General features: G+C 49.0%; 1 protein-coding gene across 1 annotated transcript in view; it reads left to right on the top strand.

Annotated features, from left to right (window-relative positions):
* Positions 1-12,420, top strand: part of LOC140386904 (lissencephaly-1 homolog) — a 134,484-nt gene that overhangs the window by 18,164 nt on the left and 103,900 nt on the right. Inside the window, exon 2 of the mRNA XM_072469757.1 lies at positions 11,471-11,703. Coding sequence (XP_072325858.1) covers positions 11,672-11,703 — 32 coding nt within the window. The 5' untranslated portion in view covers positions 11,471-11,671. The remainder of the gene's footprint in view (positions 1-11,470; positions 11,704-12,420) is intronic.

The raw sequence follows: 12,420 nt of genomic DNA, 5'->3' as shown, positions 1-12,420 counted from the left end.
TAGAATCAACTACTTCCTTTCCTGTGGTAATGAATTCCACAGGCTCACCACTCTTTGTGCCATTTCTAGTAGGACAGGATACAGACAGCAAGAAATTTGGGTAAATGTAAGTTTATGGAGAGTTGAGAATGGACAGGTATTGAAATAATTGAACCTGGAGGTGATAGAGTTTCAACATCAGATAGGATGAGGCAGGGTAGAGAATGATGGATGTAAGCATCTTTTATGGAAAAGATGAGGGGCTGGAAAGCCAGTTTGGGAAAGATGGGACACCCAAGCTGAGAGCTTTGCAATTCCATCGACCGGTTGGGAGGATCTATGGTTGGGAGGATCGAGGGGTGCAATGTCTGGCATGAGACAAAGGCAATGGCATTGTTTTTTTTCCAGTTTTGACGTTTAACTGAAAGCTCAACCAGAACTGGATTTTGGAAAACAGTTAACAAATACAGCTAACAACAAATGCAGTGAAGGGTTTGAGAGGCTTTTTATATTTTGGACCCACATTTTCATGTTTCAAAGCACAGCTTTCAAGAAAGTTTTTTTTCTCCTATGGGCAGAAGTATAGCAGTTTATCTGTGGGACTCTGGCTTCAGATTGCCCAACTTTGTGATTTATTCAATCGCATCCCCAAAATACTGTTCTATGCTGCTAAGTGATCCTTCCCAGTTCTCTCCACGCCATGCTCACTTCCCCCTCACTCTCACTCGCTTCCCCCCTCTCTTGCTTTCCCCATCTCTCCTTGCTCGCTTCCTCCCCTCTCTCTCTCTCTCTCTCTCTCTCTCTCTCTCTATCTCTCGCTCGCTTCCTCCCCCTCTCTCTCGCTCGCTTCCTCCCCCTCTCTCTCTCGCTCGCTTCCTCCCCCTCTCTCTCTCTCTCTCTCTCTCTCTCTCTCTCTCTCGCTCCCTTTCTCTCTCTCTCTCTCTCGCTCCCTTCCTCCCCCTCTCTCTCGCTCCCTTCCTCCCCCTCTCTCTCGCTCCCTTCCTCCCCCTCTCTCTCGCTCCCTTCCTCCCCCTCTCTCTCGCTCCCTTCCTCCCCCTCTCTCTCGCTCCCTTCCTCCCCCTCTCTCTCGCTCCCTTCCTCCCCCTCTCTCTCGCTCCCTTCCTCCCCCTCTCTCTCGCTCCCTTCCTCCCCCTCTCTCTCGCTCCCTTCCTCCCCCTCTCGCTCGCTTCCTCCCCCTCTCTCTCGCTCGCTTCCTCCCCCTCTCTCTCGCTCGCTTCCTCCCCCTCTCTCTCGCGCGCTTTCTCCCGCGCGCTTCCTCCCCCTCTCTCCCGCGCGCTTCCTCCCCCTCTCTCCCGCGCGCTTCCTCCCCCTCTCTCGCGCGCGCTTCCTCCCCCTCTCTCGCGCGCGCTTCCTCCCCCTCTCTCGCGCGCGCTTCCTCCCCCTCTCTCGCGCGCGCTTCCTCCCCCTCTCTCGCGCGCGCTTCCTCCCCCTCTCTCGCGCGCGCTTCCTCCCCCTCTCTCGCGCGCGCTTCCTCCCCCTCTCTCGCGCGCGCTTCCTCCCCCTCTCTCGCGCGCGCTTCCTCCCCCTCTCTCGCGCGCGCTTCCTCCCCCTCTCTCGCGCGCGCTTCCTCCCCCTCTCTCGCGCGCGCTTCCTCCCCCTCTCTCGCGCGCGCTTCCTCCCCCTCTCTCGCGCGCGCTTCCTCCCCCTCTCTCGCGCGCGCTTCCTCCCCCTCTCTCGCGCGCGCTTCCTCCCCCTCTCTCGCGCGCGCTTCCTCCCCCTCTCTCGCGCGCGCTTCCTCCCCCTCTCTCGCGCGCGCTTCCTCCCCCTCTCTCGCGCGCGCTTCCTCCCCCTCTCTCGCGCGCGCTTCCTCCCCCTCTCTCGCGCGCGCTTCCTCCCCCTCTCTCGCGCGCGCTTCCTCCCCCTCTCTCGCGCGCGCTTCCTCCCCCTCTCTCGCGCGCGCTTCCTCCCCCTCTCTCGCGCGCGCTTCCTCCCCCTCTCTCGCGCGCGCTTCCTCCCCCTCTCTCGCGCGCGCTTCCTCCCCCTCTCTCGCGCGCGCTTCCTCCCCCTCTCTCGCGCGCGCTTCCTCCCCCTCTCTCGCGCGCGCTTCCTCCCCCTCTCTCGCGCGCGCTTCCTCCCCCTCTCTCGCGCGCGCTTCCTCCCCCTCTCTCGCGCGCGCTTCCTCCCCCTCTCTCGCGCGCGCTTCCTCCCCCTCTCTCGCGCGCGCTTCCTCCCCCTCTCTCGCGCGCGCTTCCTCCCCCTCTCTCGCGCGCGCTTCCTCCCCCTCTCTCGCGCGCGCTTCCTCCCCCTCTCTCGCGCGCGCTTCCTCCCCCTCTCTCGCGCGCGCTTCCTCCCCCTCTCTCGCGCGCGCTTCCTCCCCCTCTCTCGCGCGCGCTTCCTCCCCCTCTCTCGCGCGCGCTTCCTCCCCCTCTCTCGCGCGCGCTTCCTCCCCCTCTCTCGCGCGCGCTTCCTCCCCCTCTCTCGCGCGCGCTTCCTCCCCCTCTCTCGCGCGCGCTTCCTCCCCCTCTCTCGCGCGCGCTTCCTCCCCCTCTCTCGCGCGCGCTTCCTCCCCCTCTCTCGCGCGCGCTTCCTCCCCCTCTCTCGCGCGCGCTTCCTCCCCCTCTCTCGCGCGCGCTTCCTCCCCCTCTCTCGCGCGCGCTTCCTCCCCCTCTCTCGCGCGCGCTTCCTCCCCCTCTCTCGCGCGCGCTTCCTCCCCCTCTCTCGCGCGCGCTTCCTCCCCCTCTCTCGCGCGCGCTTCCTCCCCCTCTCTCGCGCGCGCTTCCTCCCCCTCTCTCGCGCGCGCTTCCTCCCCCTCTCTCGCGCGCGCTTCCTCCCCCTCTCTCGCGCGCGCTTCCTCCCCCTCTCTCGCGCGCGCTTCCTCCCCCTCTCTCGCGCGCGCTTCCTCCCCCTCTCTCGCGCGCGCTTCCTCCCCCTCTCTCGCGCGCGCTTCCTCCCCCTCTCTCGCGCGCGCTTCCTCCCCCTCTCTCGCGCGCGCTTCCTCCCCCTCTCTCGCGCGCGCTTCCTCCCCCTCTCTCGCGCGCGCTTCCTCCCCCTCTCTCGCGCGCGCTTCCTCCCCCTCTCTCGCGCGCGCTTCCTCCCCCTCTCTCGCGCGCGCTTCCTCCCCCTCTCTCGCGCGCGCTTCCTCCCCCTCTCTCGCGCGCGCTTCCTCCCCCTCTCTCGCGCGCGCTTCCTCCCCCTCTCTCGCGCGCGCTTCCTCCCCCTCTCTCGCGCGCGCTTCCTCCCCCTCTCTCGCGCGCGCTTCCTCCCCCTCTCTCGCGCGCGCTTCCTCCCCCTCTCTCGCGCGCGCTTCCTCCCCCTCTCTCGCGCGCGCTTCCTCCCCCTCTCTCGCGCGCGCTTCCTCCCCCTCTCTCGCGCGCGCTTCCTCCCCCTCTCTCGCGCGCGCTTCCTCCCCCTCTCTCGCGCGCGCTTCCTCCCCCTCTCTCGCGCGCGCTTCCTCCCCCTCTCTCGCGCGCGCTTCCTCCCCCTCTCTCGCGCGCGCTTCCTCCCCCTCTCTCGCGCGCGCTTCCTCCCCCTCTCTCGCGCGCGCTTCCTCCCCCTCTCTCGCGCGCGCTTCCTCCCCCTCTCTCGCGCGCGCTTCCTCCCCCTCTCTCGCGCGCGCTTCCTCCCCCTCTCTCGCGCGCGCTTCCTCCCCCTCTCTCTCTCGCGCGCTTCCTCCCCCTCTCTCTCGCGCGCTTCCTCCCCCTCTCTCTCGCGCGCTTCCTCCCCCTCTCTCGCGCGCGCTTCCTCCCCCTCTCTCGCGCGCGCTTCCTCCCCCTCTCTCGCGCGCGCTTCCTCCCCCTCTCGCGCGCGCTTCCTCCCCCTCTCTCGCGCGCGCTTCCTCCCCCTCTCTCGCGCGCGCTTCCTCCCCTCTCTCGCGCGCGCTTCCTCCCCCTCTCTCGCGCGCGCTTCCTCCCCCTCTCTCGCGCGCGCTTCCTCCCCCTCTCTCTCGCGCGCTTCCTCCCCCTCTCGCTCGCGCGCTTCCTCCCCCTCTCGCTCGCGCGCTTCCTCCCCCTCTCGCTCGCGCGCTTCCTCCCGCTCTCGCTCGCGCGCTTCCTCCCGCTCTCGCTCGCGCGCTTCCTCCCGCTCTCGCTCGCGCGCTTCCTCCCGCTCTCGCTCGCGCGCTTCCTCCCGCTCTCGCTCGCGCGCTTCCTCCCGCTCTCGCTCGCGCGCTTCCTCCCCCTCTCGCTCGCGCGCTTCCTCCCCCTCTCGCTCGCGCGCTTCCTCCCCCTCTCGCTCGCGCGCTTCCTCCCCCTCTCGCTCGCACGCTTCTCTTTACTCTTTCCCCCATAACCTTTGACTGCCCTGTAGCTCAAGAATCAATCTTGACTCGGCCCTGAAAATCTTTAATGACACTGCTCTCTCTATAGAAGAGAATTCAGCACACTAATGGCCATTTGAGGAAAATAAATTCTCCTCATCTCCGTCTTTGATGGGGGACCCATTATTTTTGTCCCCGGTTCTAGTATCCCCCACAAGGGGAAACATCCTCTCTGTATCCATCTTACCATTCCCCTCCGAATCTTGTTTCAGTAAGATCAATTCTCCTTCTAAATTCCAGTGGGTACAGGCCCAATCTGTGTGACCTTTACTTATGAGCTAACTCCTTCATTTTGGGAATAAGTCGAGTGAGCCTTCTGAACTGTTTCTAGTGCAGTGCAGTTGTATCCCTTGATCAAAGCTATATACAGTACTCCAGATGTGGTCCAACCAATGCCCTGTACAACTAACAAAAACTTCCCTATTTGTGAGTTTGATGCTTGCAATAAATGCTAACATTCCATTTGCCTTCCTAACCACCTGCTGTACCTGCATACCACTTTGTGTTTTACCAGGTTCCTCTACTGCAGAGTTTTGCAATCTCTCTCCATTTAAATATATTGTTTTTCTATTCTTCCTCCAAAAGTGGTCAAGTTCACCGTTTCACACATTGTACTCCCACCTGCTAAATCTTTGCCCACTTACTTCACCTATCTATAACTTGCAAACTCATGTTGTCTTCACAGCCTACTCTCCTATTCATGTTTATGTCATCAGCATTTTAAGCAACCATGCATTCTGTCCCTTCAACCAAGCCATTTATATAAATTGTAAATAGCTGAGGCCCCAACAATGGTCCCTGAGGCACTCCACTAGTTACAGATTGCAAACTTGAATATGATCCACTTATCCTTACTGTTGCCTGCTAGATAATCCTCCATTCACGCTGTTCTGGTTACACCCCACTCCCCACGCCGAGCTTTTATTTTCTGTAGTACCTTTGTGGCATCTTGTCAAATATCGCCAAGATATTACATCTACAGGTACCCCTTTTATCCACTTTGTTTATTACTTAAAGAACTCTAATAAATTAGCTGAACACTATTTTCCTTTTGTAAAACATGTTGACTCTCCGATTGCATTGGGATTTCCTAAGTGCCCAGCTATAACCTCAATAATAGATTCTGGCTGGCTTCGTTCAGTTGGCTGGATAACGCGGGTTCAATTCCCATACCACCTAAGGTTATTAATGAAGGTCCTGCCTTCTCAACCTTGCCCCTCACCTGAGGTGTGGTGACCTTCAGGTTAAATCACCACCAGTCAGTTCACCCCTCAAAGGGGTAAGCAGCCTATGGTTATCTGAGACATAGGTGACTTTCCATATGACAGCTGTTAGGCTAACTGGCCTGTAATTTCCTGCTTTCTGTCTCCCTTCTTGAATAAAGGGGTTACACTTTCTATTTTCCAATCTGATCGGACCATTCAAGAATATAGAATTTTGGAAAATTAAAGCTAATGCATCTACTAATTCGGCAGTCATTTCTTTTAAGACCCTAAGATTAAGTTCATTGAACTTGGGGACTTGTTAGTCTTTAGTTCTAATAATTTTCTCAGTACTCTTTCCCTGCAGAGTAATTGTTTTCAGTTCCTCCCTCCCTCCCTTTCATTTTATGGGGGATGGAGGCGTGGGCTTAAGTAGGGTGCTCGTTCCAGGGGGTGGTGCAGACCCGATGGGCCGAATGGCCTCCTGCACTGTAAATTCTATGACCTCTTGATTTATAGGTATTTCTGGGATGTTATTTTTGCCTTCTAATCTTCATCTTTATTATTGTCACAAGTAGGCTTACATTAACACTACAATGAAGCTCCTAGTCGCCACACTCCGGCACCTGCTTGGGTACACGGAGGGAGAATTCAGCATATCCAATAGATAAAGACATGTAAAATATCTGTCCAACCATTTCCTTATTTGCCCATATTTATTATTGTTTCCTTTAATTACTGGTTTCCGTCTCTTGTGCCAGGAGCTGTTCTTCTACACTCATTGAACCAGGGTTGGATGCCAGGCTCAATAGTGAGGTGGAGTTAGGGAAATGGGGGCCGTGGTTTACAAATTATGGTTGAATGCAATTCTGCTGCTGCTGATATCAGTGCCTCATGGTTCCCCAGTTTTGAGCTACTGGATCTGTTCTGAATCTATAATCCTTTTAGCAAGACAACAGTGCAGCACAACATGATGGAGGGTGTCCTTGGTGTGGGGCCAGGACATATCTCCACAAAATCTGTGCAGTGGTCACTCTTATCAATATTTTCATGACCAGATGTATCTGCAGCAGGTAGGTTGAGAGTTCAATTTCTTCCCCCCTGTTTGCTGTGCAACAGCTCTTGTCAGAAATATGTATGCAAATATTCAGTGACCACAGGACCTGACTGCAATGGCCTCTGTGATCAAATAGGTTGCTGATACTATTCAGGCTGACATAAATACTGACTTGTAGGATGAGGTAGAAGTTGCCTCAGTAACCATATACCTTGACGAGGAGTTAGACCTTCAGTGGGGGAAGCAAATGTTTGAAGGACAGGTTCAAAGGTAAGCATTGTTCTGTTCTAAAACCTGCAAATTTCTAAAATGGGAATTAGGCAAATATATATAGTAATAAAATATAATTGCTTTGATAGTACCCATGGACATTTATTCTGAGCATGGGCACTGGACTATGCCGCTTACACCCTTGAACCTGGTTTATCATTCAGTGAAATCATTAGGGCAGCACGGTAGCATGGTGATTAGCACAGTTGCTTCACAGCTCCAGGGTTCCAGGTTCGATTCCTCGATGGATCACTGTCTGTGTGAAGTCTGCATGTTTTTCCCGTGTCTGCGTGGGTTTCCTCCGGGTGCTCCGGTTTCCTCCCACAGTCCAAAGATGTGCAGGTTAGGTGGATTGGCCATGTTAAATTGCCCTTGGTGTCCAAAAAGTGTAAGTGGGGGTTACGGGAATAGGGTGGATACGTGGGCTTGAGTGGGGTGCTCTTTGTGGGGGCCGGTGCAGAATTGATGGGCCGAATGGCCTCCTGCACTATAAATTATATAACTCATTGATAATATTTAGTCTAACTCCATATATATCTGCTTTCACCCCATATCTCTTAATCCCTTTGGGTAACACAAATTCTGTCGATCTCCGATTTAAAATGAACAAGCGATCTCCCATCAATTACTGTTTGCAGAAGAATTGCAAACTACTACCACCCTTTGCATGTAGAAGTGTTTCCTAATTTGTGTTTAAGTGGGTAGTATAATTTACCAGAAGTAACTGAAATTGACAAGATTTGCAGATATGATGTACCTACGAAGGATGGTATCTGAATTATGACATTTTATTCTCTGAATCTGCATAGTGCTGGCCAGGCAATATTTATTGCTTATCTTTTAGGAGCAAATTTCCACCACCAGGTAGTGGGAAGTTGCACCTGTGACCCACTGATGCTGCTAGATACATTTTTCATTGCTTTGTTTGGTAGCAGTTGAGCAACTGACTGATCACTTCAGAGGACATGAAGTGTGAATCACCTGTTGTGGGATGGAGCCATGTATATCCCAAGCAGACAGTGCTGAAAGGATCCGTTCAATGAAGAACATAAGTGAACCCATTGTGTTTACCCAATGCTAATTGTTTTAATTAGATTTTTAGGAAAAATTCTGTTAATCTTGGACACACTGACTTACATCTAGTTTTCAAAGAGAAAATATTTTGGGTAGTTACTATAAAGGAAGAATATGTTTCTTCTTCAATTATTGAAAATCTAGATGCATTTTAGTAGACTAAAACAAAAGAGAATCTGCTCATCCACTGATTAAGAGCGAATTGCAAATGTATAGACCCTAAAGGGTATTATTCAGATTGAATCTAACGTTCATGAGATTGTAATTTGAGTGAGTAGTTTGCTGTAGTTCATCGAGCTACATTTCTCCTTGTTTACTAGTTGCAGACACATTAGATTTGATACACCAACTGAAAATTTCACTGTCCACTTGGTCCACTAACCAGAAAGATAGATTATAAATCCTCTGCTGCATTTAGTACAGAATGAATTTCAATCTCAAACATGCTGTCTTGGAGTCAAGATCGTGTGTGTTATATAACATGGGAGGTGGCAATTGAAGAATGAGTTAAACAGCAATTATATATCAAATCGACTGATTCAAAGTCAACATGCATGATAAATGGCAGTTGGGTACCCAGCCCCCCCTCTTCGTCATGAGAAGGAGCAAGAAAGAGAATCGAAGGAGTAAGAATAAGTCAAACAACCCCTCCAGCTTGTGCCATTCAATATAGTAATGGTTGAACTTCTACATCAGCTCCGCCTTCTTGCCCTATCCCCATATCTCTTAATTTCTTTGAATGCCCAGAAATCTATTTGCCTCCCATCGTGAATATGCTGAATGATTTAAGTATTCCAGCCCTTTGGTGCTGAGAATTCCAAGGATTCTTAACCTCCGGAGTGAGGAAATTTATTCTCATATTTCCAAATGATCAATCCATTATCTGGACTGACCTCCATCCTAGACTCTCCAGCCATGGAAACATCCTCTCAACATCTTAGATAAAACATGGTTTCAAGATAAACTGAAACAAATGCAAATTGAAATACATTTTTTGCTTACTGCTGCTATGTCAGCAGTGCGTTAAATTTGACTTTCTCCACAAATTTTGTTGCATTTTCGTTACATTTTCCCATGGAGTTCGAAAACCCAAGATTTTACTTTTGATTTAAATTACAAAATAAGCATAACACTATGAACAAAATGATCGTTTTTTATTTTTGGCTAGAATTTATTGCAATGCATCTACCAATTTCTTTGTTCGTTCTGATAGTCCATCTGATTTTCCATTTGAAAATTGAGATTGCACAGACAGTTTGAAAATGGTCTTCAATCCACTTCCTTCTGATCAATCAGTATTCATGTACCTAAATATATAAATTGGCATTACAAATAGTACGAGTTAGAAGCTATTTTGTAAACTGTATTTTTCTTTATCTGCTTCTGTTCTGTAAATGATATTGGAAAAGCAATCCAAGTTGCTATTAAAAAAAATTAAACAGTTATAGCAAGGTTTGTATTCTATGATCAATATCAGATCATTGGCTCTGCAGTTACGGGTTCATTGAATAACTGTTTTCTGGGGATATAATTTTATTTCTGCTATTTTACGAAAGATGTAGAGAGTAGATTCTTCCCAAACAAAATGTTAGTAATACTCTAAGCTAATGCAGGTTTGATATTTTTAAGAAAAAACTAGTATAGAATTTACAGCTCAAACAGGCTTTTTAGCCCAGTATGCCGGTGTTCATGCCACATACCAGACTTACTACATTCTATTTAGCATATTGCACATTTGAACCGATCCTTTTTTTAAATTCCTTGTGTATTTATCTTGCTATCCCTTAACTGCATTTATGTTTATCCACGCTACTTGGTAGTTAGTTTAACATTGTCACCACTCTCTGGGTAAAGCTGAATTCCTGATCAAATTTATTATTGATAGAGATGTAAGACTTCTCGCTTTGGATTCGACTGTGACTTGTACCTCAAGCACTTTATCCTAGGACATAGCACTCCAATGAAGTGAGCAGATGTCACTGTAGAAATATAATACTGTAGGTCATGTGCATACATTCGGGTGTCTGTTAACTGCCCTCCAAATCCAACCACAACATCCTCTTTCTCTCTTCTCTTCCCCCCCCCCCCCCTTGCATTTGCTGCCCCATCTGTTAAGACTTCTTTGCCCATCTTCTGTGCTTTGAACGACTCAAGATTTGCGTCCCATGAACAAGCTCATGTTACTTTTTCCAACCTGGTTATCTTGCTTACCACATACTTTGTTGCCTATGGGACCCCTATCTTTGCTGAAACCTGATTTGTCACCATTTTGCCATAATCATGAGAAATTCTTGGTGATTTAAAGGGGGCCTAAACTCATCCTGCCATGTCATCTAATTTTTCTCTTTTTCCCCCCAGTCTGTCTAATGTATCACTATTCAATTTGCATCACCCTTTTGGAATTCATGTCAAAATCATTTGTCTCATCGGCCTCCACACACACTATCTCCAGAAAGAAATTCTGAATACCCACCTTTGACTATGCTTTTGATCCAGGTCTACCTCCATTCCTTCATTCCTGCTCAAGAACACCTCTCTGTCTCTCTCTTTGTCTCTGTCTGTATGTCTTCTCCTTCTCCTCTTCCCACCCCCAGAGCAAGCACTCTGTAAAACAGTTTCATGAGGGAAAAGCTATTAATAACAAATTATATTTTGTTACTGTCCTGACTGAAATATAGTGCTGCATGTAATCTCAGAATTACTGAATGCTTTGTGGTCCAGTTCTAATATTTTATTTTGAAGTGGGGATTGAGATTAGTGTTCAGTTATTGTGAGAACAGCAACCTTTGGGTACGGTTCTTATATTTTCAATAAAGAAAAGGAAAATATTGCCCGTACTAACGTGAGATGCTTTGTGATGAAAGAACTTTATTGCTAAATGTTTAAATGTTGCTATTACTGTATCTCCAGCCTGATTAATTACCTATAGAATATCATTGTTTTGACAACATAAGAAGGTTGGATTGAAATTATCTGCATATCCCAGTTGGTATGATTAGAGACATTTTCGCTGATGGTGCAATTCTACTATTAACCTGATGACCCATGTTTGAACATAGTGCAGAAGGAGGCCATTCGGCCCATCGAGTCTGCACCGACCCATTTATGCCCTCAATTCCACCCTATCCCCGTAACCCAATAACCCCTCCTGAACTTTTTGGTCACTAAGGGCAATTCATCATGCCAATCCACCTAACCTGCATGTCTTTGGACTGTGGGAGGAAACCCACGCAGACACTGGGAGAACGTGCAGACTCCGCACAGACAGTGACCTGACAGGGAATCGAACCTGGGACCCTGGCGCTGTGAAGCCATAGTGCTAATCATGTGTGCTATGGTGCTGCTCTTACTCATCACCAGAAAAAGGACTTGCAGCAAAATAACACTTGATATTGTTTATGCACCCAAAATAAACTGCAGCATCTTTGCTCTTGTAATTTAATAGTCATCACAGATTTTTGACCACTGGTAAATGTAATTCTTCAATTGCAAAGCTTTCTTTTTATGCCGTGTGCTTACAACATAGGCAAATAAGTGCGTTGTCGTTAATTGATGTTTCATGTTTATTGTATGTATTTATTCTGACTACTTTCTTTCTAACTTAATTTGCAGGTGAAATGAGTGTTGGCTGTTGAATGCTACCGAGTCTCCGCTTTGGTTCTTGGATTTGGCTTCTGCAAAGGTGTTTTGTGTTGGCATAGGGCCACTGTGTGGCAGTACTCGTACTAAATTAGGAGTTTGCAAGGAATTTTGATCTCCTGTGGAGGAGGCAGCGGCTGCTGTACAAATCAGACTTGATTTCACACAATCAAAATGGTGTTGTCGCAGAGACAAAGAGATGAACTGTAAGTACTTGAAAAAATAGATTGTAGTGTGTATTTAAGCTATATTGATTGAATTTGTGCCTTTTTGTCTGTCACCTATTTAATGTGCTTTTATTTTCGGAAATAAAATGCATTCTTCAGTTTCTAGCATCAATTATCCTAACTCTAAAGGACCCCGAACTGTGACCGAAATATTCTAAAACTTGAATCTTTTTTCTTGTTCAGAAAGATTGGTGAGCTTTACCAAATTAACCAAGCTTAATAAATTAAGTTGGGGAGTTTTAAATGCACTGATACATGTGGATATATTTGTAATAAACCTCCATGTCAAATGTGAAATTTAGTGCAACTAAACTTTGCTCCTGTTTGGAGGGAGTTGATTTTAATTTTTCTTGCACAAAAAACATTTTGAATTCACCTTCTTTAATTTGAATTGCTGGATAATTTGGGGTTTATATGCACATAAAGCAATTTTTAATCATATGGAGTAAATTAAGCACCTTTATTGCCTGTGCATCAAATAGTTGTTCATCAAATAATTTAGTGCAATCATGATTTATGATTAAATATTTAAGATATACACTACATTGAAATATTGAAATTCTTTCATAAATTTGCTGAATCCAGCATTGATGATAGAGAAAGAAGATTGCATACAATACATGCCTTACAGCATAATCATCACTTTGTTAGTGCTCATGTTTTAAACTTGCCAGTAACCACCCAGCTTTCCAAGGT

Source organism: Scyliorhinus torazame, chromosome 12, assembly GCF_047496885.1.
Source record: "Scyliorhinus torazame isolate Kashiwa2021f chromosome 12, sScyTor2.1, whole genome shotgun sequence".
Taxonomy (NCBI): domain Eukaryota; kingdom Metazoa; phylum Chordata; class Chondrichthyes; order Carcharhiniformes; family Scyliorhinidae; genus Scyliorhinus; species Scyliorhinus torazame.
This window is presented reverse-complemented; position numbering and strand designations above follow the sequence as displayed.